At 39.2% G+C, this 26798-nt stretch overlaps 1 protein-coding gene across 1 annotated transcript; it reads left to right on the top strand.

The window, feature by feature from the left end:
* Nucleotides 1-1663: 1663 nt before the first annotated feature.
* Nucleotides 1664-25388, top strand: VSX2 (visual system homeobox 2; the record flags this gene model as incomplete). Its single annotated transcript, XM_083348385.1, has 5 exons — nt 1664-2123; nt 3315-3399; nt 7382-7505; nt 22496-22676; nt 24994-25388. The coding sequence occupies 5 exons, from the start codon at nt 1664-1666 to the stop codon at nt 25386-25388; spliced, it is 1245 nt and encodes a 414-aa protein (XP_083204511.1).
* Nucleotides 25389-26798: the final 1410 nt, after the last annotated feature.

The raw sequence follows: 26798 nt of genomic DNA, 5'->3' as shown, positions 1-26798 counted from the left end.
TAAATATAATAGATGCTTTAAAATAAACATAGTTATCTTCCACTAAATTGAAAATAATGTATACTAATCTAAATGTGATCATCTAGTTATATTAAAAAAATCTAGCTGCAATAATTTTGAAACCTTAAATCAAATTTAAATTGATGATTATTGAGAATTATTGAATGTATTCCATATTCGGTTGAAGTTAACATTAAATATATAATTCATTTTAATATATTTAATATATTTCCTTCAACCTCTTATTTATTTTGCTATGAAAAATAAACTTATGCAATGTTCAAATCAGTCCTATTTTCACTTATCCTACTGAAGTGTGCGTGTGTGTATGTGTGTGTGTGTGTGTGTATAATTAGATAAAATCTAATTACTGCAAGTCAACAAACGAATTCAGCTACGGGTTGTTGGTTTTTTTTTTTTTGGGAAGGTGGACTAATTTAACGTTTCATAGCTCTTACAGATTCTTTCATCTTTGCATTCAACCAAAATTCTGATTGAACAATTACCGTAATCTAAAATTGACCGATGGCAACTCGTTCAGAGCAAAGCTCAAGGTGTAAACGATTTGCAAAATCTCTAGATCGCTCCCGTGATTTTACGATTGAATTTTCACTCTTTAATCGTTTCTCTTTTAAAAGTCTCAGGCCATTTAAAACATACTAGCGTGCACAATTGCGTGGTTTCGTTGTCCTCCTGTCCGCGAAATTTACAGCTGGAAGCCAGCACCCTCTGCAGAAAAGGTGCATCTCCCTAACAGTGGCAAATCCACTGATCTGTTTTAATAGACAGAAGCCAGCCAGGACAGGCGTTTGAATAAACCCCGAAGCGGCGGGAGGCGATTTTATTGGTGAATGGAAAGGAAATCACCTCAGCGGCTGGGCGCCCTTCCGACCAGGCAGCCTTTGCTTCCCCTCCGAAGGATGGGGGGGGGAGGCGCCCCTCGCTTTGCCCCCACTACTTCTCCCCCTCCCCCGTTTGCTTAGCCAGGGGAGGGCCCCCCCCCTCGCTTCTCTTCCTGCTTCTGCCGCTTCCAGGCCTCTGTCCTCCAGCCGTCCACGTTACACGGTGTCCCTGTGCAATGCCGCTGGTTGGTAATCGCTGGTGCTCCGCGGAGACGGGCTTCCTCCCAACCGCGAGGCGTCCGAGGGCCCGGCCTGGAACGGCGCCAGGCCGACCGGTTCTTCCGAGGGGCTCCGCTTCCTTCGCTTTTCTCTCGCGCGGACTCGCCCGGCCTAAAGCGCTCCCGCACCTGTCGCCGGTTGGGAGGCGCGCAGAGCTTCTCTCTGCTCGGGGTGGCGGACCAGCTCTCGGCTGCTCGCCGGCGCCTGCCTCCTTCGCTCCTCTCAGGGAGCAGACGGCGGCTGGGGCTGGGCTCCTCGGCGCGCTTCTGCTGGTCCCGGCGCGCCCCAAGCAGACCAGCCTCTCCCGCCTTCTCTCTTTTCACCTTCTCCCTCTCTCCCTCCCTCTCTCTCTCTCTCTCTCTCTCTCTCTCTCTCTCCGCCCCCCCCGCCCCCAGCTTTTTGGAATTCCTAATCGCGGATGGCCTCTGTGATTGGCTGTTCGGTTCTGATCCCGCTCGGGGACCAGCCTGGGCGTATAAAAAGGGCCTGAGGCGGGGGCTCCCGAGCATTCCCCGGAGCGGGCACAAGGGACCGGTCACAGCATGACGGGCAAAGCGGGGGAAGCGCTGGCCCACAGCCTGCCCGGCAAACCCCAACCCCCCGAAGGCGCGCCGCCTCCTCCTATGCCGGCCTCGGGTTCTAATGGGGCAGGGGCTGTAGTAGGGGGCTCTGCGGCGGGGGCCAAGCCTAGCTCGGGCCCTACGGCGCCACGCTGCACCGGCTTCGGCATTCAGGAAATCTTGGGCTTGAACAAGGAGCCGCCTTCCCAACCTCGCGCAGCCCTGGACTCCTTACCCGCCGGTCACCTGCTGGCGGCCCGCTCCGTCCTCAGCCCAGGCGGGGTGGGCAGCGTGGGCATGGGCTTGCTGAGCACCGGCAGCCTCCCGGGTTTCTACGCGCAGCCCACTTTCCTGGAGGTATTGGCCGACCCGCCCAGCGTACACCTGCAGCCGCTGGGCAGAGCCCCCGCGCAGCTAGACACCAGCCAGACGGCCAGCTCAGGTAGAGCTCTTGTGGCGGAAGAGAGCAGTGGGGAGGAGGGCCCTGGGCCCGGGAGGAAGCTGGGAGACACTGGGAATCGCTATCCCGGGCGGTGAGATCTCTGCTCTTGACAAGGTGCTGCGAACCACTCCAGGCAGACCAGTCTGTCGCAGCTGATCCCGAAGCGGCGATCGCTGCGCCCCAGCCTATCCGGCAGGGTTTGAGAGTCTCCCCGATGCAAGGGATGCTCGATCTCATTTCAGACCTTCCCGATTTTGTCAGACGTGAGCAATTTTCGGCTAAGCGCCTTGCAGTCACACAGTGTATCAAAATAAAATTAAGAACATCGAGAGATAAAATGGTGAGAAGTAGCGGTGTAGGAACCAAACCTGGCTCAAAGTACTCTTCCGCCTTTTGTAGACAAAAAAAAAATGCAGCTGCGGTGCGGCTTGAATTACCCTAAAAGTCCGATATATAGTAAAGGGCACTAGGATAATAAGCACGAATCATTTGATGTCTTAAAAGTTTAAACCAAAACAATATAAAGAGAAATGCAGTAACGGCAAGCATTAAAAATAACACAACGCTCCGGGAAATTGTTAAACAGGCGAGAGAGGCGCGTGGTTAATTTAGGGATCCTAACAAGAAAACGCCCCGCTGCTTTATTCTGTTCCCTTTTCCCAAAGTTTTCTTTTCACAACCTGTAAATACTGGGAAGATGAGAGGAATAAAAAGCTCCCCGAAATATTTATTCCCTGCCTATCGAATGTAAAAGGTTTTCTCCCTCTTCTACGTAACTCTTGACTTCCCGTCTAGCTCGTTCTTTCCGTTTTGTTTAATATATTTATTTATTTATTTAAAAAATAATCCTAATGATTGACAAACGAAATCTCAGTGTGGGAGAAATGGTCTGATCTGAAAGGAAAACTAGAGCCCAGGCCCATGCGGGAGAAAAGATGCGGGGGGGGGGGAAAAGTAGCTAGAAGAGAGCGAGGCAGGAAGGGTTTGCGGGGCGCCCTCAGGAAGAGAAATCCGACCAAACGAAATCCTCCCCACAAAAAGCCCCGATCCGAGAAAGTTCGGACAAGGCCTGCGGGTGACAGCCTGACGTGTTCCTGGGAGCGGGCGGGGAAAGCTCCGCACCACCACCACCACCCCCCAACCCCCCAAAAGAAGCAGCCCTCTCCATCGCTCCCGCCTTTGTGTCTTCAGATTCCGAAGATGTTTCCTCCACGGACAGAAAAATGTCGAAATCGACCTTAAACCAGAGTAAGAAGCGGAAGAAGAGGCGGCACAGGTAAGGCGAGCTTGTTTCCAAGGCCGAGATTCGCGCTCTGGGGCGGCAGGACAAGTCCCCCAGCCCTTGGCCTTGAACGCCCGCCCGGTGTGAGCTTGCCGGGGTTTCGTTGGCGGGCCACTTCCCTCTCTGGGCCTTGCAGATCTGGGTCTTGCCTACCCCGCACCCCGTCAGGTTCAGGCTTCTGGTTGCCGGTGGGGGCGGTGGGGAGGGCGGGAGAGCGATGAGAGAGCAACGCTCCTGCACGTAGCGTCACCTCCTCTGCCAATGGATCCTGAGCGATCCCTTTGGTCTTCAGGTTTTACTCTGAAGCACCATCCATTCCAAAGAAGGCAGAGACTGGCTTTTTCTCCACGCCAAGCGCTTGTATGTATTTGTTCTCCTAAGTTTTATTTGTGGAACCATCAAATCCAAACATCTCAAAGGGGATCTTCCTATTTCTGGCTGATCTATATAGCTCTTTTCTTTCAGAGCTGCCGGAGGGAGCTGTCCAAAGGGTCCTCCCCCCCCCCTCACCCGTACACTTTTCTTTCCGTAAAGCCGTTAAGGGCTGTGAATAAATCAAAGAAATCAGCATGCTAGAGCAGTTTACAAATCAAACTATTGCTTTACCCAACCAGGTCATTTTTTTAATTCACCTTTAATTTTCTGTAAGTGCTTTGGCTTCTCATCCCTGCTTCATCAAGATTTTCTTTTGTCTGTAAAACGAACTGAATTCCTCCTTCCCATTTGGCAAGGGTGCCGATACCCGTTTTTTTGTGATTAGTAATAAAATACAATGTCTGAGGTGACAGGAATCGTAACCCAACCCATCTGGAGAATTCTAGATGGGAGAAAAAAAATACCTGAAAATATTCCCCGAACAGTTTGGAGACTGAAAAACACATCATGTTACAGTAAAGCTGGGGGAATCTCCCCAAAACAAGCCTGCTGCCTTTGTTACCGATTCAAAACTCCAAGAAGGACCTTGCCATTTTGCCCTCTCTCTCTCTCCCTCCACCCCCCCCTTGCATGGATGATCAACAGAACTAAAATCATCGTAGGGCCCCATTTTGCATATTAGTTCTGTTTTGTGTATTCAGCAGCAAGTCCACCTGGACATGATTTGGGAAGATGAAGTTTGCTAACGGGCAGAATATCTGGCTGTAATGGAAAAAAGAAAAGAAAAAAAGAATGGTTTATTTGCTTTGAGAATTACAACAACTGAAATTGCAACATATAATTCTCAAGTTTTATTGATACATGAACAAATTGAGAGCAAGAACTTTTCAGTGAATTGGGCCAATAGGCAGAGATATTTTTGCTATGTAGTAGATCAATGTTAGAATTCTTGCAGGTTTTATATTCGCATCTAGAATGAATTGTTTCAGAAATTTGAGAATTTTAGTGTTGAATGTGTTAATAATTCCGTAATTTGCAAAATACAATATATTTTTTAAAAGACAATGTCTTCAGGAAATGCTCAAAAAGTAGTGGCAATGTGGAGAGGAACTACACCTCTCTATATCCTGAGCAAGAAAGGAGAGGTTAGTTATTACCGGTAGTACTATTGTTTTTACAGAGAATCTGAAAAAATCTTTTACAAACAAATTTTAAGACTACATTTCAAAAGGGTGGATTTTGCCTGTATTTTTGACAGGAATTCTATCTACCCTCAAAAGGAGTGGATAAATTTAAAAATAAAAATCCTGCCACTGTTCTTGGGTCCCAAAATAATGCACAATAAGAGAAGCAATTTGTTTTGAGAAAAAAGCAGTGAGGCATTGCATATAGCTTGCTCCATCTACATAGGTGATCATTCTGGGAGAGCAAGATGAGGTTGGGAGATACCAGAACACAGATTTGATGGCAGAAGGAGCCCCTCATAATGTTAGTATTATTAAGCTGATGGAAGTGCTTAACATTCACATGTTAGGAAGTAATTCAGATATCTCTTGACAATGCTCTTGGGAAATATGTAAATATTTAAAAATCAATGCTTAATCTTTAGAATCTTGGCTTTGATTTTTTTTCTTTTTGAAGTAGTTGTTTTATCAGAAGGTTGATTTCATATTATTTTCAATTTGTTTATATGCTTGTATGTGTGTGCTTAGGCACATGCAGACAAGCTTTTACATAGAAATGAAAAATATTGAAATGCAGTTGGCTTCCATGGTAGATTGATCTCATAACCAGAGAATTTTCTATGCTTCAGAAATTCATCAGATTGTTTATTCTGATTTGGAGCACAACATGATCCACACGTTTTCACCTCTGCAAGTATCTCTCATCCCCTCATCCCCTTCTGGAGTTTTGCTTTTAATTCCAGGGGTTATTTTTTTATGCCTAAAGTGAAGAGAACTCCTAATTCATGCTACTGAGATTTCAAAGAAGCATATCTTTACTATGAAATTCTTTTGAAACGGTAGAATCATAGCGTGAGAAGCTAAGCTAAATTCCTGAAGATAGGTGTTCTTACACTGTAAAGTGTTTGGAGTATATTCTTTACAAACAAAATATTAGCAAATGAGGAACATTTGGAGTTTCCAAATGTTAGGAAAAGAGATAAAAAGAATGTTGTTACATCACCAGTAACACATTGGTTATTCTACTCTGCCAATTAAGAATTGGAAGTAAAATAATTTCTTTTAAAAACAATGTGAACAATATTTTGCAACAGAAAAAGCAGAAAAATAAATAGATCGACTTTGTTCTTGAAAACTTAAATATTATCATAAAGTCTGTTGTTTGGTGTCTGGTTACAGATAAGGAAAGCCCACATATCTCCATTTCACAGAATTTAACTGGATCCATAGTGATGGAGTTGGTGGAATCTTCTTGTTAGATTTTGTTGCAGCACTATGGAATTCTTAATGAATGTTAATGCCACATTTCACAAAAAGAAATGATAATTCTAATTTGGAAGTCTTTTTAATCCATACCTATTATTAATTCAGCTGCTTCTATAGTACCTGGAACTAAATTGTGCCCCTTATTTTCAACATGATGCCAAATTTTTGTTTGAAAAAAACATAAAGCTGACTTAATTAATAAGAAATCTAAAGACCAATAGGAGTAGCTTTTTTAATTTGATAACACCATAGCTTTTACATATAGGTACTAAATTTAATTTCTAAATTTAGACTAAAACCCATTTATTTGGGTGCAAGCTCACTTACATTCACATTGGAACGTTTAGGATCACAGCGTACATGAGCAAAACCAGATTCTATTTACTATCTCACAGAAGAGTATCTAAGAAGAGAAATGGTATGAAGGAACCCACACTATAAATGATACCTATTCGGAATTATTAGAGGTAATATAGGATAGTATGTTGGTAAATGTATCTCTGCTTTCTCCCCTCAAGTTTTTCTAGAAAAGATGGGCAGATATTTTAGATTTCTCCTCCACTTCTTAAAGAAAATAACGTCTTTGTTTTCATATAAACATTAGATTAATTCCTCTTAGAGGGCAGGGCAAGAAGCAATGGGTAGAAGCTTGTTAGAGAGAGACCCAACCTGGAACTAAGGAGAAATGTCTTAATAGTGAAAACAATTAGTTAATGGAACAGCTTGCTTCCTGGAGTTGTGGGTGCTTCATTGCTGGAGGTTTTGAAGAAAAGACTGGACAGCCAATTGTCTGAGACAGAATAAGGACTCCTGCCTTGGGCAAGGGTTTGGACTAGAGGACCTCCAAGGTCCCTTTCAGCCTTATAATTCTGTTTCCACAATAGTTATGGCTTTGCTACCCTCTCCACTTTAATGTACTTTATGAAAAGAGTGCAATCTAAGTCCATTTGTTTCAATAGTAATCTTTTACATCTTCAGTTTTTCCTTTACAGTAAATAGGAAGACCCAATATACTTTCCTTGGCATTTTTCGTCCTAAGAATAACTCTTTTGTATAATGTATTCATGTTCTTAATTTTTCCTTTGCTGCTGTGCTTTTTAAGGTTTTTTTTTCTTTTAACTTTTTTCATCAGTGAATTTTATTCCATTTAGGACAATCTTCACATCCTACCAGCTGGAGGAACTGGAAAAAGCGTTCAATGAAGCCCATTATCCTGACGTTTATGCAAGAGAAATGCTGGCTATGAAAACAGAACTTCCTGAAGATAGGATACAGGTAATCATATTGCTATGAAATTCAGTCATTCCATGTCATGACTACTCACTATTTTTTCCCCAACATACTTTGCTTTCTTTGAAAAGAGTGATATACTCTGTAAGACAAGTCTTCTTTCATTTGATGCCACTGAATTTGATAATGTGGGCTGCTGGATTATTATAATCCAACACATTTGGAAAGGTTGTTTTAAAGGACTGTCTTGTAACTGATTCATCCCAAATCTCAAAGATAATGTTGAACTGGTGTGCTTTCTTGTGTGCCTAAGCCTGCACTAATTGTTCTAGCTTTTATTAGTTAGATATTTTATATAAGAGGATGCAATTGTTTTTGCATGCTGAAGATTAAAAAAATGTTGAAAGAAGTGTAGTTTTCTTTAAGACTTCATCAGGATTCAGGATGCATGACAACTTCTGTAATTGCAAGGCTTTTAATCCAAATGGAATAAAAGTTGTCCAAAACGGTTATAAATCAGGATCAAGAGAGTAATAAACAATCAGGAAAACTAAGGAATATTCAAGGTGTAGTAGCACTTAGTATAGTTGGATCAGCTTGGAAAATAGACCTTCATAAGATGGAGAGTTGGGACTGTGGTCCTTCATGTTAGCTGTCTTGACCTTGAGAAAAGTTAGTACTGCAACTAGATGGCACTTTTCACATCCAGAGCTGATACACACAGTTGCAATGGGAATAGAATGTTGATGATGCTGGAAATAATGTAGTGAAGTCTTAGAACTCAGAATCTTTCTAGGCCCACATATGAAAGAACACCTAAGAGAAGTGAGAATTACTGGCTATGATAGGAAATCATGCCTAAAGTGACTTTAGGAGCAAAGAATTGGTTAATACTTTGCATCTTCACTAAATTCCCCCTTTTAAATACTGTATTTTTAATTATTTTTGTAGAAAAGTTTACTGAAGAGTAGAATTCATTATTTCCAAACTACTAAGTTTACTTCTTAATTTCCTCTGGAGAGACATATTATGTTAAAAAAATAACATAAATGTTCATAAACATATGAATTAATCATAATTATTTATGATGGAAACAACGATTCATTCAGATTTTGTATGTTTTAGAGGTGTTCATAAACAGCCGAACATCAAATAACTTAGAATAGTCAGAGATTACAGTTTTCATATAGCAGTGTAGTTGCTTTATGAAATAATGGTTGATGAACAAAAAGGCCCAGCTCCATTACATTTTTAACCAGGTTTCAGATGTCATCATGTTATAACAACATTCAACACTTGACTTCTATTTTGTTTCACTAACAATGTAAATTATTTAAACTATAAATATTACACCACACAGCTCGATGTTATAAATATTGTATAAAATGAAGCTGATATATTGTGGGAAAGTCTTGTGGTGCAGTTGTGTAATGGGATGGATCTGCCCTACTTAAATTTTATGTAAAAATACATAACTTTGCTAGCATATCTTACTCCATCTTTCAATGCAGTTATAGCAATGGGATAGATAGAGCTTTCAGGCATCAATAGAATTGAAATATAGGTAAACCTGTGATCTTCTGCATGCAAAAGTCAATTCTCTGTTATTGAGTTATGATTCCTTCTACCTTGTTCTTTGCAAAGGAATTACTTCATCAAGAAATTATTTAAAAAATGAATAACATGGCCCTGGACAGCCCCACAGATTTTTTAAAATAAAAAATAAAGGAAATTTGTTATTTATATACAGTATGTTAACAAAATTATATATTTTATATGCAGCCCAAGACGATTCCTCTTCATCCATTGTGGCCCAGGCAAGCCAAAAAGTTGGACAACTATACTTTATAGTCTGAACCATAACTGGCTAAGCAAGACTAAAAGTTATGTTCTAGACAACTTCTAGACATTATTTCATGAGGGTTTCCCCCATTAAGTATTAGTATAGCGTTGGCCTTTTTATTAGAATAACTATGTGAAGACTACAACAATTTCCTGTTCTTTACAATTCCATTCTTCATCTATTTGCATATATTCTGCCACCCTTCTGCCCATTATATTTTGGGATCTCATTTTCCTATAGCATCCCCCAATTCAATGTGTAACCAAGCTATAAAACTATTTACTTAAATTATGCAAGATAAACCATCCCTTCTCCAGCTCTTTATAATCATTTGATTGCTCTTTACTGAACTTCCTTCAGTTTGTCAATCTACCTGGTAACAAGACATCAAGTGTGCAATGCAACATAACAAGAATGGAAAATGGAAGGGGAGGGAAGAACTCTATCATTGAAGGCCATTGATATTATTAATATTATTATTGGCTTACATCAGTTCACATTCTAATATCAGAAATTAGATTTTGGTTTATGCTCTTTACACAGCATTAACACTTGCTGTTTTTGGTTATTTCTGATGATTCATGATAGGACTCTTTAACGTTTTTGGCCAATGGGCATATTTGGAATCTTGAGAGACTAGTGTGGGTTGCTGTGCCTCTAGGGCATAGCGAGGTTGCTTGCCCAATCACAGGAACATGGAGCAGGGCATAGGTCTGCGATGGTCACGTTTTTGTCACCTCAGTGAAGATTGTAGATTTACAGCTACGGGGACTGTGATCCAGAAGATAAGCAGTAATCCCAGAACTTTTGTATTGGCTTCTGAGAGGCTTTCAAGTTAATGCTTTATTTCGTGATAACGTTGTAAATTACTGGGAGGAAATTACTTTTACCCAATTCTCAATTGTTAAGTTGCAGTGTTGGAGAAAAATACATTTTATCTGAGCTAGCTTTGCAGTATTTTTAGCCCCAATATGCTTTAGGTAACTGTAAGGTCCTTCCTTGTAGACACTAATTTAACAATCTTGGTGCTGAGCAAACAGTCTTGTATCACAAGATACATAGGATACATAATTAGGCCTCCCTATTAGTGATTTTTCTAGGATCTACCTCTCAAGGAAGACCTATCTGAACTCTGTTGTCAAGTTAGATTATTTTTAATGAGTCCAATGAAATATGGACAATGTGGATGCTAGACTCTATGTATGATATATTTGTTTTATTCTTTCTGAGATATTTTAATTGACAATGATATTTAATTTCATACTGTATTTTTTAATTTTGCAGTACTATGGTTGATAGTCAATATTATGGATGGAATATTACTTCAGAAATTAGAACAAGCAAAAAGGTACCTCTTGGATTATAGTCATGGGCATGTCTATGTGTGAATCATAGATTAGCCCCAAATAAATTTCTTTAGACTGAAAATCAATTCAGGGAATTACTTGTGAATCAGGTTTTACTAATTCTCATACCTGATTCTCATTACTGATTCAGAAAGACTGGGGTGAGTAATAATTGGCAGAAAAGATGGCAGACTCTTTTAGCATTTCCCCCTTGATACAGTTCATGTATGTTTGACTGCCTGAGGAGCAAATATAATCTAATCTTTAGAACTCAGACAGGAATGTTAGATTGTTAGGCAGGAGTGCAAATTATTAGTTTTTAAATTATTCATATTTTATTTTAAGGCTAAGGTAAAACATAATATTTGGAGAATTTTCTACTTTTGCTAAAATGACCTGATTGGCTTTGGGCAATGATGGATCTCTTTATCCACTAATCCAAATATTCTGATTTCATTGCAACACCATATCAAGAAGAAATACATATTTAACTTTAGGAAAAATACAGTACTTGGACTTTTACAACTGGATGTTTTTGTTCGTCACTGTTACTTTCCCCCCCACCTACTATAACCTCTTGTTTTCTTCAAATATGTGTTTTCTTTCATCTATTATTCTTCAGGATACTACTTGTATTCATCTGATTTGCTTAATAATAAATCCATCTTCATGTTAGTAAGTGAATCATATTTTAAGGTTTTACACCCAAACTCACTTTTTTCTTCATTAGGTAATTTCTTCCATTATTCTAGGCCTGATATCAAACTTTGGTATTTCTCACCCAGGTTTCTTTCATTATCAAAGCAAGGTACCAATATTACCAATCCACCTCAAAAAAATCAAGAATTATGTTACAATTTATCTAATATTTCGGTGATATCATTTGTAATAAATGAATCTGTGTAAATTACTGTTCTGATGTCAAATGCTAACTAGAATTGCAACAAGTGAATTTTGGATATACCAGTTTAAATTAAATGATACTTTCTGGGTTTATACCCAGAGGCATAACTGGCAGGAAAGGTTTAAACCATAGTGTATAAGGCTGTACTAATACTAACTTCCCTGTGTTTCTGCAAAGCACCAGGAATGAGAGCAGCTATCTGCTTTGTGATCAGCTATGCAGACCAATGTGCCTCTTTTCCTATACTCATTTAACTTCATATCTTTTTAAAGGGCCATAGAAAATGATAGCACAGTAAATATTGTAAATAACCTTGATGCAGCATATGAATAGGGAGACACAATGTATTTCCTGGTTTATTACACTTTTTTCAGATCTCTGAAATAACACCTCAAACTGCATATTTTCTAAACAAATCTAAATCTGAGCAGATGGGAAGGTTTGGAAACCACACATCTGAAAAATGTCTCATTTAAACTGATGTGTTTTCTTAAATGAGAAATGAAAATAACTGGATCCCTTTTACTGAGCAAGATAATTCTGAATAAGTAGGTTGCTTCTGTGGAAATCCAATAATAACTTGTCGAAACTCTCCCAAAGTGCTGAGATGTTACTTTTAAAAAGCATAGTCTCTGCAATGTGTGTGTTTATGTGTATTTGACAACAGATTAGGCAAAACTAGACCTATTGAATTAAGATTTGAATATCATTATCATTGCATTACAATTTCCAGAAAGAAACAAATGAAATCTGGCCCAAAATGTTTCAGTCTAAAAAAATCTACATATTTGTATACACATATACAGTCACACCATAAACTGAAGATAAAAAGATCAAATCATAAGAGAAAGGCCAGCTGGCTAATTATGAGAAGAGTTTTAAACTATGTACTACAACAGCTATAAGAGGAAATTATAAAAGGACTTTGTTTCTGAAGAATCAGAATATGAAGGTACTCAGCCCAAGAGTTAAGCTGGAAATCCATCTTATGTATCAGTTACCCTGTCGCTTGGCAGGTTTTCCGCCAGTGTAACCTTGGAGCTGCTGAATTTCTTCAATTTCTATATGGGAAGATGGTTTTAAGCAGAGGATTTATGGACTCCAGGATGAGCATAAGCTCCTCTTTCACTGATTTTGATTGGCTCCTTTATTAACCAAGAATCCCCAGGAATTGAAATGATAGAAGAGATGCCTTGAGTGCTGGTGGAAAAGAAAAGCAAACTTGGCTGAGCAGTTACAAACTCAAGCTCAGTCCCATACAGTAATAGAAGTGTTTCTATTTTTACTCCTTTATTGCTTAGGTGACTTTGTCTGAGAGTGTCCAACACCCTTTTAAAACTCCTGCCTGGGTACTGTGACTGTTTCACGTGGTATTTTGCCCATAACATTGTTCAGATTTGAGAATCTTTGCTGCTAATGGACTCTGTTCTGGTGGGAAGGGCAAAGTCTTGCAATAAAATGGTTGAAGCAAAATATAAAATAAAAATGGAAGTGCTGTTTGCCCATTCAAGGTTCCTTGCCTTTTGATTGCCCCTGAAGGAATAGTTTCCATGACTTGGATAGTCCTCCTGGCTGTGGTCAAGGATGTCTTTGTCCTGCTTCAGCGGGTGCACTAGCTGTGGCCTTACCTGAAGCATGAGGGCCTTGCTGGGATAGCTCATACCTTCATCACCTCTCATTTAAGCTACACAATAATCAGTATGTGAGAACACCTGTGAAGTCCACCAGGAAGCTTTATCTGGATTCAGCAGTTGTTTGAGGGTCCTCATCAACACAAGTACATTTCACCAGTGCTCTGAGACTTGTCTCCACCAGCCTGTTGAAAATTTATCTTTTTGATATTTAAAGCTTTATGTGATTTGGCAGTGGAGTATTTGCACAGTATTTGCCTTTTATGACCTCCTTTAATCCATTCATCTTCTGTAGATGGATGTCATGAGAAACTCTTCTGGTTCTAGCAGATGCAAGTAAACAAACAATTAAAGCAAAAATACAGTCGTTCTTGTAAAGCAAGGAAAAGATCGGACATATTTATTAGTTAGTCCTTGTTTAATGACCAGTTACTTAACAATTGTTTCAGGTTAGATCAGATTTCAAAAAAGCTCCTTATGAACTGTCCTGTAAGTTACAACTCACACACACACACACACACACACACACACACACACACACACACACCGCAGTCACGTGATCACATTTTGGGCACTTGGCAATTGGCTCGCCTTTATGATTGGTTGCAGCATCCTGACCGCAATTTTTTATGATAGATGGCAAAAAAACTCTGCCCATTGAAAATGCTGGATTCACGTAATGACCATATGATTCAGTAAACAACCATTTCATTCATTTAAAAATCATGGTGACTTTTTATGTTAGTTGTAAAAACAATAATAAAATTGAATTTGGGCATGTGGTCCCTTGACTTGTGACTGCAATAATTTATGACTGAAATTCCAGGCTCCATTGTGGTCATTAAGTTGAAGACTACATGTACAAAAGGATGTAAAGGTGTTCAGACCAGTGAAGAAGGACAGTGGCTTTTTTATTTTTTTTATTTTAATTCCATTTATATCCCGCCCTTCTCCGAAGACTCAGGGCGGCTTACAAGCTTAGCAGTAGCCTTCATTCTATGTATATGCCTGCTTATTAGGGCTTTCACACACCCACCAAGCGGCATTATTACAAAGTCAGCTTAATTGCCCCCAACAATCTGGGTCCTCATTTTACCTACCTCGGAAGGATGGAAGGCTGAGTCAACCTTGAGCCTGGTGGGATGCGAACCTGCAATAATTGCAGGCAGCTGGTGTTACTGAAGGAGGCATTAGCCCACTGCTCCACCAAGGCTTTATATATTTAAGAAGAGGCTGGACAACCATTTGTCTGAAATGCTATAGGGCTTTTTCTGCTTGAGCATGGGGTTGGACTAGAAGGCCTCCAAGGTCCCTTCCAACTCTTTTATTCTCTGTTATTTGTAGGATAAGGCTTATAGGAACTTGTTCGAATAAGAGATATTGCATAGATTTCAAAGCAGGAAAGGAAGAGGTAAGTTTCAAAAATAAATGTAAAGAGATTAGAACATGTCAGAAGCTCAAGGAAAAATTTTTCCTATTCCATCCTTAAGAAAAGAATATGAGCCAAATGGATAATTAGTCTGATATTACATAACACAGCGTTTAGTTTTCTTAAGCTGTTGCTGTCTACTACTGATCTCCAAAGCTTATTGAGGGAACTACTAGGAAGCACATGGACTTTCCTAATTTATACACGCAAAGGAAAAGTATATACTGTGTAATGAAGGAAGAATTATGCATTAACTGAATATTCAAACTCCCGAAATCTATGGATTTTATTATATGTTAAAGAACAACCTGAGAATCCCTGGTGGTGGATCTGAGATCACTGGCTATCAATTTGGTCCTCTGGTGGACAAATTAAGTAAACACATGTCAAAGTCCTATTAATTTTTCTGCTTAAATGTTCCAAGGACACTGAATGTACTCTTCTACTTATAAGCCAAGAAAGCTGCAGTTAATTAATGAATTCTTTTTAAAAATTGGACCACTGATGCATTAAAGACATCTTAAATCTGTTTATAAACACTGTAAAACTAATCTAAAATAAGCAAGCTAGAAACAATATGAAACAGTATAACAAATATTAAACATAGAACAAAAATAAAATTATATCAGGAGACAGTAAATGTAACATTTATTAAAAGAACACACAAAACACATCACATTAGAAGCTGGCGTACAGTATTGCAGAGGAGAAATCATTCCAAAATACAGAAATCAAAGGAATAAAGGCAAGCCTCTGAGTTAGTAAAAAGCAGAAGCTGGAAGCTGCAGTACAGAATATATATTAACCCGGGAGTAAGATTCCTTTATGGGCAGAACACATAAAAAGCAACTAGTATTATAACCTGAAAAAAATATAAGATCCTATACCTCCAACTATATACTAAATAAATATAATTAGAAAAATGGTACTAGCAGTCTTCATCCGGGAATAGCCTCCATTTGTCTTTATAGAATGAAATGCCTATTTAAATTTCAGGAGTAAGCAAAACGAGGATTAATGTGTGTGTAATATCTTTTTCTTACAAGAGATATCTTGTATTTTTGATTATAGCAGTGATAAACTGGATTGCTGTGATGAATGAACGTCTGATATAGTTTGCGGTAACAAAGGATTTGTAAATAATGCAGAAACTCCATATAGCATTTTCTCTAGATGAGATCTATTTCCTAAGATGTCTTACTAGGACTTCCCTTTTGGAGGAGAGTTTGGTAGATTGGGTCGGCCTAATTTTGGAAGGAGATATTAACCACACATATTTATATTTTGGACATTGTTTGCATTGACAAGTGGTACCACAAAATAGTGCAGTGGGTATTTTTTAAAAAAGACATTGTCATTTTCAAGACTAATTTTATCCAAGATAGACTTAAGCTTGTCAAAATGGCAAAAAGGTGTCACTTTTTAAACAGTATACAAGTATTAATTAACCCCAATTCAACAGAACATCTTGCAACAGACATTTATCCTTCTAACCTAAAGACTAGCTTACTTGCTGGATTTTTTAAAAAAAAAAGCAATATAATTAAGGTAAGATAACCTTTACTGTCATTTTTTTTTACTGTGGGCACAACGGCACACATCAAAAATGAAATTTAGTTGCCCACTCTCAAAGTGAAACACATACATGACCCACACCTAAACATACTATATACAACATATGTATAAACCCACACCCCTACATATACATAACGAATGAATATTAAATAATGTCCATCTTGAATATATAATGGAAGGAGGAAGCTTGAGAATTCACAAGGTTAATGCTAAATAATGTTAATTATTTCGTTTCCGCTGCATACTGATTTTAAACCAGACATCATACCAGTTATATTCATATTACTTTAAATAGTTTTTGAATGGGTGTCTATCTGCATGCTATATGTATGTTTATCTGTATATGCTGACTTTAGTATTAAATTTTTAATTTCCTTTTCATACACTGCAATCTGTGACAACAGATTGGTCATGCAAGTTATGAAATCCGTATGTATACATAAAAGTTGGCTTCCTGTAGTAAACAAGGCAGTACTCTAGAATAATTCCTATTCCCAGGAATGCAGTGGTATTTTCTATACTTTAGAAAATTACCACATAACCCTAAATATGCAACATAGCCTACTGATGTGTAATCATGACCACTGAATCTCAGTTCATAAATAAGACTTACAGTTAACATTATAGACATTCAAGTTCTGGGGTCATAAAAATGAGGCTAGATTTAAAAACAATAGCTATCAGTAGGAGCTCTTCTAAATATTTGTAAAGGATATGACAAATGCTTGGAATTGGGGGAAACATTTCATCATCCTGATAAGCTTTGGAATCAATCACCTTTTGTTCTGAAATCAGCAGGAAAGTGTACCTGATTCATTCCATCAATGTGGAATTTGTCCCTTAATACAGAGAACTTCTCACGTTTGAATTTGTACACCGATGAAACAGGAAAGAAAACATATACTGGTAGTACTGCATAATGTAAAATCTCATTGCATGGAGCCATCTAGCGGACAAGACAAAGACAAGGAGAAATATTCCATATGTGAATCTGATCAGGAAGGACTGAGTGAAGATTTCTGTGTGGATATATCTAGATGAGAAAGCATTTTTATATGAACTATTTTGTAATGCTCTTATAACATTTTTATTTTTATCACCCTACACTCTGATGAGAACACAGAAACATTCAATATAGGTCCATGCAACAAATACATCTAGATTGGCATTTTCAGTTATATTAAAAATAAATCCATTTAAATACACACATTATATGGAACAATGTAGATACAATGTGCATATAAGCCTGCTTATATACTCATATTTATTTCACTGTACTTGATACGCATTAAAAATATATATCAAATGAAACTTACTACAGTTGCATTTAATTTCTTCAAACTGTTCATTTGTAATAGTTTGTTAAGCCACATGGTAAATTGTATCCATAAGATTTCTTGTTAAATGCAGAGGTGCATAACAGACAGTTCCTCCCTACTAAGTTCACAAATGTCTTATTATCACAGTATGATTACACATAAACAATAGTAGTAAATTACCACTTGCTCACTGATTGTTCCTATTTTTGCTGTATATATGAATGAGGCGGGTAGGTTTTTGGGTTGTCTCCAAGCCTCATTTTAACTAGATGTTACCCTACCCAAGCTCTCTTGGAAATTGTTATTACTACCTGTGATGTCTATCTATCTATTAAGAAAGCCTAATCAGCTTTACCTTAAAGTTTGTTACCTTTTTTACATGAGTTCAAGATTGCTCACAATACTTAAATCGAGAACTATAGTATAACAGCAATAATTAATTGTAAACATGAGTTCTCAATCAAGGCAATATCCCCCATAAAATATTTTAATAACTGATCTCGCTCTCCACAATAGGAAAAGATGTGATATAGCTCATTTCCAATAGTACATTTTTGGGACTTCATTAAAAGGCAGCAAAAACTGTAAAATAATTTATTAGTAAGGATATTCTGCCTCAGATATCTTACCCTAGTTAGATCACTGTCATGATCCAAGACAAGTAACATTAATTCCTACAAGTCACTCACAGTCCTTTGCTATTTTATTGACAATTCTAAAATATTTCTGTTCTAATTGGACATAGATTATTTATGCAATTCAGTACTTTTGAATATTGGATTTATCAGCATGCTTATTTAGGAATAAGTCTCATCAAATTAATATCAAATTGATAATATGATTAGTGTTGCAAATATCCTTCCTATCGTTATTTAGCCCAAGTGCATATATTTTTCCTGTGCTCATTGCTGTAAGAAAGGAAACACGTGTTTAAATATCAGCATGTGAGGCACGGGTGATTAAAAAAAAGACCCCAAAGAAAAAAGTCATAAAGGGATTTTGATCTGTTATCTGTAACTTTCATGTAAGTACAATTAGGTTTGCAACCTTATTTTAATATCCAATCGGCAGTGCAATCCAATAATGTATATGTATAGTTATGTATTCTGTTAATCTCAGGAGGCTTTCAATGGGGAGGGTGTTCCTCTGTAGGTGGTTCTACTCAAAATCTCTCTTACGAGAATCCCCTTTGAAGTCTCCTCCAGCTTACAACCTCCCCTTTCGGGGACTCGTCCTGCTCCACCCTGCCCGATTCCGCTGCCGCCCAACGGAGTCATCGCAGGGTTAAGCTGTCAGCGCTGCAATGTTAAACAGGTGTCAAAGGCGCTTCGATATATCTGCAGATTGAAATCAAATTCTTTGCTGCATAAAAAGATAAATTACCCAGGCGATTCCCGCCTCAGCCCACTCATCAGGACAGCGCCAGACGGAGAGCATTTTTTTTAATGTGCTAACGACCTAATCAAGCAATCAAGTCGGAGAAGATTGCCGAATGACCCCCCGAGCATCCATCTGCCAGCGAGTCCCCACCATTCATTTTCATTCCACTGGGGACGGCGCGTGCCTTCCCTGGAAAGGAGAGGAAGGAAAAGGGAGGGAAAGAACAGGAGGGGGGGGGCCTTAAAAAAAAACCAAACCCTAAACAAATTAACACCCAATTTTCTAGCTTAATTAGTTAAATGAGAAAAAGCTGGTGGCTGCGGTGTGGGGCTATGCTTACCACTGAAGGGAGGGGCGGCTGTCTCGTGGAGAAGCGAGCGAGAACTTCACCACCGCCACGGCATTAATTAGCGCGGGTCAATGGCGCCGATCCCCAGGGAGCAGCCGCTTTAATTTCCCGTGGTATTTCAGTGCCTGAGGCCCATCGATTCAAACTGAAATTAACTTATTTTTCAATCAGGCCTGGGCTGCCCCTGGAGCTGACTCTTCCTTTACCTCCTCCTGAATAGATCGCGAGCAATTTTTCATCTCAAAGCTGATGCTTCTCTCTGAGGCGGGAAAAAGGCGAGGAGAAAGTGCGCGCGCCCCCGGGGCGATAATAGATTTCTGCTAGCGGTAGGCTCGCGGCCTGAATGGTGGAAGCTGGTGCCGTCAACGGGACATGTCTGCACCACCCAAGAGGGTTAAAAAGCAGCCGACAGAGTACCCCCAGCTCTCTCTCCATCGCCTGGTGTTCTCTAGAAGTTTTTCTTGCATTCCCTATATAGTCGAACATTCCTCGCTTTTCCTTTCTCTCTTTCTGACCTCCGTTAAATAGAGGCAAAATCCAGGCCACTTGCACAAAAGGTATAGTGAGAATTAATTACAGTCCTGCAGTGAGCCATCAGACTCTGATTATTATACTGTTCAGATGGAAAAGTATGCACAATTTTACTTAGACCTTGTGTGAAGTGAAGACTGGGATTGTGCTAAGAGTCCATTGGAATTTGCAAATCATATTCAGTTCCATCGTGGGACTGTCGTATGAAGTGATTATTTAAGCATGAAACAATTCAGTATGAACCAGGACAGAGGATTCATATTGTGCAGTGTTATAATCTTGGCATTATCCTTTGGAAAAGAACAAAGGGATATTAGGGGAAGTTATTTGTCCAATGGCATTCTTTTACCTAATTTTGCAAAAAAATCAGATTTTGGCAACCTGCAACAAACTACGATGCTTTGCTAGTTGGGGAGGGTATGTGAATGGCAATAAGTCAGAGTCAGGGAGAACAGTGAAATTATGCTTGCTTGATCCTGAATTAACCATCTGTATTTTATATTAGACTATTATGTGAACTCAGCTGTTACATTTTACTTTCATTGAGTTGAGCAAACCATGCTTCGGTTAATTGTGTCTAACTTCCCATCAAAATACCATGCCCCCATATGCAGCTTTTACCCTGTTCAGTGAAAACTGAGATTATGGCAAGTTGGTTTTCATATAAATGTAATGAAAATAAAAGCTATATCTAGCTGTATTTGGTGGTGGCAGGAAGAGTGAAAAATTGTGCCATAACTGGGAAGTGAACGGAGGAGGGAGGGAAGGAGGGAAAGGGTTCAGGCTCAGAAAAAGAAACAGTTTTGTGTATTGGCTCCATTCTCAATCAAGCCAAGTGGAAGAAAACTCACAATACATGAAGCTCAGGCAGTATATGAATATGATCAGTCAGTAAATGAAAAGCAGCCGTCCTTTGTATGCCCTTGATGCAAAGTGGAAAGAAGTTCTATAATAAGTCATTTTAGGTTTGCCTTTTTATCCTACCTACTGTACTGTATATATAAATGTCAGGTGGACAGGCATGGTAAGATAAAGTTGAATAGTATAGTCAGGGCAACATTCACTACACCATTTATTAGCACATTATAATGTTACGCTCAACCTGACTTTTGGGTAGCACAAGTATGCTCAGATTACTTGCACTTGTTTTTTTAGTATGAGATACCAGAGTTTGTTCATTCACTTTTGTATTATCTGTTTCTGTGAGGGAATGTATCTATTCCTGCCTTCACTATGTCTTCTATTTTTTCACAAAATTCCAGCTGCAGTATTTTAAGGAGAATGAATACATCTTGCAGTTGTCATAAAACAGATTTCTTCTACCTCAGAGTAGATAACTTGCCACATGCAGCCCACAGAGTTCCTCTGATCGCAATTGCTGAAATTCAGTGGCACCCTTTCTTACCACGTAGAACAGAAAACCTAAGAATGTGGTACATGTCCTAAATTGGGCTTAGGACTGCTTGAAAAAAGAGAAAAAATGCTTGAGACTCTTCCACAAGTTCTTAGAAAGTCTTTGTATAGTCCTAATAATTGTCCTGCAGCATGTGGTCATCAACCCTAAAAAAATATTAAATGTGGCTCTGATTCATTAAAAAGTTGTGCACCCCTCTTTAAGTAGATGCAATTTTAAGACAACTTTAAATGTTCTCTATATAGCCTATGTAGTAGTTAGTTACATTTTAATGTTTTTTGAGAGAGGATTGTATGTATATATGTATGCATAGTACTATCATCTTACATACATTATTTTTACCTAATTAAAATTCAAATCTTTACTACCATTAAAACACCAACAATATTAAACATTTTAAAACATTTCAATAATTATAATTATCAATCATACTTAAATGGTTTGCATATAAAATTACTTTTTGAAGGACTACTTAGTTTTCCCCCTTTAAACAGCTGTTCAGTTTAACTGGATCTTCTCCTTTCACACCTACCAAATTAATGTTCTAGTGCTGTGGTGGCACGCAGAGCCCTCTCTGTGGGCACGTGCGCCATCGCCCCAGTCCTAGGCCTTCAGCTGGGTTTTATAAAATCTTTTTGCTTTAGTCCTCCACCTCCGTGTGCAAAAAAAGGTTCAATCAATCAATTTCAACATCTCGCAGGAAAAAAAACCTTGCAAAGTTGGAATTGATTGATTGAACTTTTTAGTCCTACCCAGTATGCCGTTACCACTGCAGCCACACCCACCCAATGGGCCACACCCACCCAATGGGCCACGCCCATCCGGCACCTGATGATACATAAGTGGGTTTTGGGTTGCAGTTAGGGCACTCGGTCTCTAAAAGGTTTGCCATCACTGTTCTAGTGAATGATATAATTGGCATATAAAGGGATAAACGTTCAAAATAATACTTGACAGTGGGGAAAGTTAATTAAATTCTGTTTTAGTTAATGTGGACAAGTAATGATTTATTAGCATTAAAGACTATTCTCACTTGTACTTCACCATGACAGAGTCAGGTTCAAACAACACCAATCTTCCCTCTTGGCCCTACAAACATTAGTTTCATCTCATTCCCAGTCAAAGAATGAAATAGCTTTAAATCATCTTTAGGCATACTAGTTTTAAAATACAAACAACCCTTCACTGGACTAGTCAGTGCCTTTTATTCTGTTTTACCTATTCATTTATTTAAATTGGACTCATTAGGGTGCAGCAATCACATGGCAAATAAAAAAATATACTTTTCTTATTAAACAATCTTCTTTATTGCAGGTTTGGTTTCAGAATCGACGGGCCAAATGGCGAAAGAGAGAAAAATGCTGGGGAAGAAGCAGTGTAATGGCGGAATACGGCCTATATGGTGCAATGGTGCGTCACTCCATCCCACTGCCAGAATCCATTCTGAAATCAGCCAAGGATGGCATAATGGAATCTTGTGCTCCTTGGTTGTTGGGTAAGCGCTCAGTCTTGAGAACAGATCTACGTTTTGTTATAGCCAGTGCCAGGGTTCTGACAGAGTGGAAGGGAATTAAAGCAGCATTTCCTATGTGCCCGCTATGTGATTTGGGTTACTAGCCATGCTGGAAGGTAGATAATGGGTCTTTAGGCTAACACACCTGAAAGACCCCTTTCACCTGTTCAGAAAGCTTGTATCGTGTAAAATAGGTAGGATAGGAAAGGAATATCTGAATATGGATTAGTTATAGGCATAACACTCGACTATGGCCCCTCTACTGAATCTAGAGGTTGCACAGATCAGCAAGTATGGCTACCAGTAGTGCTTTTTAATGGAAGGTTTTATTAAACCTTATGGAATATAAAACCTTTATGTCTAATGCTAATAGTCTGTGTTTTATATTATGCTCCCACAAGGTTTTTGCCAAAAACATTCTTCATATTTTCTCAGCAGTTTACCACATGGAAAACTGTTATGGTGAGAATCCCTTGCCAGATGTTGATGCTGGCTGAGAACATAAACTTTTGATAACTTTCGACAAAAAATTTGGAAATCCTTTAAAGGTTTTTAGAAGCTTTTAATTCAGGAAACAGTAATCACAGATCATGGCATAATAAATATGTTTAAGGGTTTGGGTAGATTTATACATAAAAGGTGATCTTGACTTACAACCATTTGTTTAGCGACTATTCAAAGTTACCACAGCACTGAAAAAAGACTGGTCCTCAAACTTATGACTATCAGATGTTCCCACAGTCAAATGATCAAAATTTGGGTGTGTCACAACCAGCATGTATTTACGACGGTTGCAGCATCCTGGGTTCATGCAATTGCCATTTCCAATCTTTCTAGTGGCTTCCAACAAACAAAGTCAATGGGGGAAGCTAGATTTGCTTAACAAGTGTGGGATTCACTTAACAACAGTGATTTGCTTATCAACTTTGGCAAAAAAGCTTGTAAAAGTGGTGTGACTCACCTAACAACTGCCTTGTTTAGCAATGGTTCCAGTCATAAGTTGAGAACTACCAGTGTAAGAAGACCTCTGCTAGATCAGACCAAGAGTCTTCCTAGTCCAGCATTCTTTTTGATGTCTTTGGTAGTTTGCAAACAAATCTTGAAAACAATTGCCTTCTAAAAATTCCAAAATTCTTGGCCAGCCTTGGTATTATTTAAAAGACCAGAGAACAAACTTTTATTCATCTCTACTCTTAGGCATTCCTTTCAGGAGCACCCTGGCATGGCAGATTAGTGGCTGGAGTACAATTTGATCGGTTAGAATGGTAATCAGATGAAAAGTCCATTCTCACAATGTTGATTGTGCATAAATTTTTCCCTTCTCCCCTTCCATGTGCCAAGCACTGTGAAGGCTTAGCAGTAAACAAATTCTATGTACAAATAATTTAACTATAACAAATTTGCCTGATAGTTTAAAGCTATTTAAATATAGTAGCCAATTTTCTCATGCACTTCTGCTTCTTCCTTAGCTTTTCTTTTCTGCTTTTCCAGACTAATTCTTTAAATTTAACACCTGGCTTCTTACAAATGTACTGCTTCATACTTCAGTCTACTAGAAAATGAAAATTGAAAGGACGTGGATGGATGGTATATGTTAGGTGGGAAAAGCAGCGTACAGGGGTTTAGCATTTTCCTCATCAAGGCTTTGTTTCACATACAGATTCACTTCTGTATTTGGTGAAATTCTGCAGCCTAATGGAATTAGGGAGTGCTGTGTCTTTAAGGTCCTCTGCCCTAGTCCAGGGGTCCCCAAACCCCGGTCCATGGACCAGTAACAGGCTGTGGCATGCCAGCAACCGGTCCGCACAAATAATCAAAGCCTCATCCGCAGGATGCAGGCAGCACACAAAACCATGCATGCTTCGGTCCAAGGAAAAACCTTTCTCCACGGAACCGGTCCCTGGTGCCCAAAAGGTTGGGGACCTCTGCCCTAGTCCACTAAACTGCAGGGATAACAGGTTTTGTCATTTTGCTGCCTTAGAAATCTTTGTGTTTCTTTATAAACATAGATTTCTTTTGTAACTCTGCTTAGGACAATTCATCCCCACACAGGATGTTTCTTCCTCCTCCAATCTAAAATATGCAGATTTGACATCAGGGTTCAGACAGAAAGATAAATACATGTAGGTGGAACACTGGTATAAGTTTCTCCTCAAGCCTGGCTGTTCTTATCAGAGAATTGGCTGGAGATCTTCCTCATGCAGGGCCCCTTCATTGGGCTCTCTGTGTGACTGCTGTTTGAAGCAAGGCTTTCTGCTTTTCCTTAATTCTGGCCTTTCTTTATCTTTACTGTTTTCAGTTCAAGATGGCTTTCCCATGCCCAGGCGCTTTTCTAAACCCGAATACCAACAATTCTTTTTAGGGATGCACAAAAAGTCTCTGGAGGCAGCGGCTGAGGCAGGAAGGAAGCCGGAGATGGAACGCCAGGCCCTGCCCAAGCTTGACAAGAGTGACAAGGAAGAAAGGGGGCCAGATTCCAAAACTACCATTTCCCAGGAGGAACTCAGAGAGAACAGCATTGCTGCCCTCAGGGCCAAAGCTCAGGAGCATAGCACCAAAGTCCTGGGGACCATCCCTGGAGATCCTCCTACCCCAGTCAGGAAGCCAGAAAAAGAGGAAGAGGCAGCCACGGCAGAGGATGATCGGCAAATGGAAAAATCAGATTTATTACAAGAGGATGAAAAACTGGTTTAGAAGGAAGGGATGATGGGAAATCAGCCATCTTCTTGAAGACTGACTCATCTAGTAGCTTCAGCCGCCTCTCAGACTAATGGGGTCCTCCCTGTAGTCCCTACTCACCTGGAGGGTGGATCCACTTGGTCTCTATACATTTCAGGAAATCACAGGCTAAGGCCATGTTGTGTTGGGCGTGTTCAGAGACTGGTTCCCTCAGGAGCATATTGCCCCTGCAATCTTTGTGCTCAGGAGCCTTTGGGCTCTGCCTCCCTCCATTTCAAGCAGGGAGAGGGAGGTGGGCATTGAATACTTTCACAATTTATTAAATCATTATTGCCCTCCCCCACCTGTTATTCAGCCTCCATTATTCCATTATCACTTCATCTTCAAAAATAGTCATCTCATTATCTAGATCCACACATTTGTGACAAGCCGTGCTTTATTTTAACCATGGTTTTTTTGAGTAAGCTTCAATGTTTAGTTTTGCTGTCACATTTAATCCATATACCTTAGTTTACAAATCACAATGTTTGGTACAGACAACATACTAAGCCAAAGCAAACAAATGATACAATGGCTTACCATGCTGTCTGTGCTCAATCATTGTATTCAGTGATCAAAATAAGTATCATTCTGCTTGACCTGATCAGGTTGTTACCTTTCTCAGAAGAGAATTAAAAGGCTTAATTATGCATATTTATATTTTCATTCAAACCTGTCCGTTGCCTGGCATTAAGGCTATATAGGAACCATTATTTTCCAAAAATCAACCCAAAATTAAACAATGATCAGGTGGCAACCCTACCTCATGCTGAGAGTGTTCCTGATTACAGTATCAGCATCATTGATTTAAGAGGTTCAGCTGCCCTACTCTGCTAACACAATGTGAACTTTGCCTAATAATACCTAATTTTGGACTGTTTAAGGTATCCAGATGTAGCTTGTCACAGTTTGCCTTTGCTTACCATCTTGAAATAGGTAATGCCATTTTTTCCTTAGAGCATTTCAGGAGAAATCATATCAATAAAATAAAATATACTTGTACAACACAGAGTTAATTCCAGTGAAGATTATATTCCATATATTGTAAAGTAATCGTGAATTGCTATGGTTGGGAATGGAGCACTCAGGGTACCAAGACTATCTGGATGCCATTTTGTGTAACTCAGATTCCAGCCACTTTCCCAAATCTTGTATGTTTAGCTTTAGATATGGTAGTTGATGATGTGAGAAATGCATCTAAGAGATAAATTCCAGTTATACTTGATATTCAACATCCTTAAGGGACTGTGAACAATGACTTAATTAAGCAAGAGTCTGATTTCATCTGCTCTTGAGCCTGGATGGCTTCCTTATGGTTCACAAATTCAAGTCAAGAAGTGGAGAGTAAGACTTACCTCTAGTAGTGATGTTTCTTCAGAAAGAAAT

The sequence above is a fragment of the Vipera ursinii genome, assembly GCF_947247035.1.
Source record: "Vipera ursinii genome assembly, chromosome: 1".
Classification (NCBI taxonomy): Eukaryota; Metazoa; Chordata; class Lepidosauria; order Squamata; family Viperidae; genus Vipera; species Vipera ursinii.
Note: the sequence above shows the minus strand (reverse complement) of the source record. Positions and strands in the feature narration are given on the sequence as shown.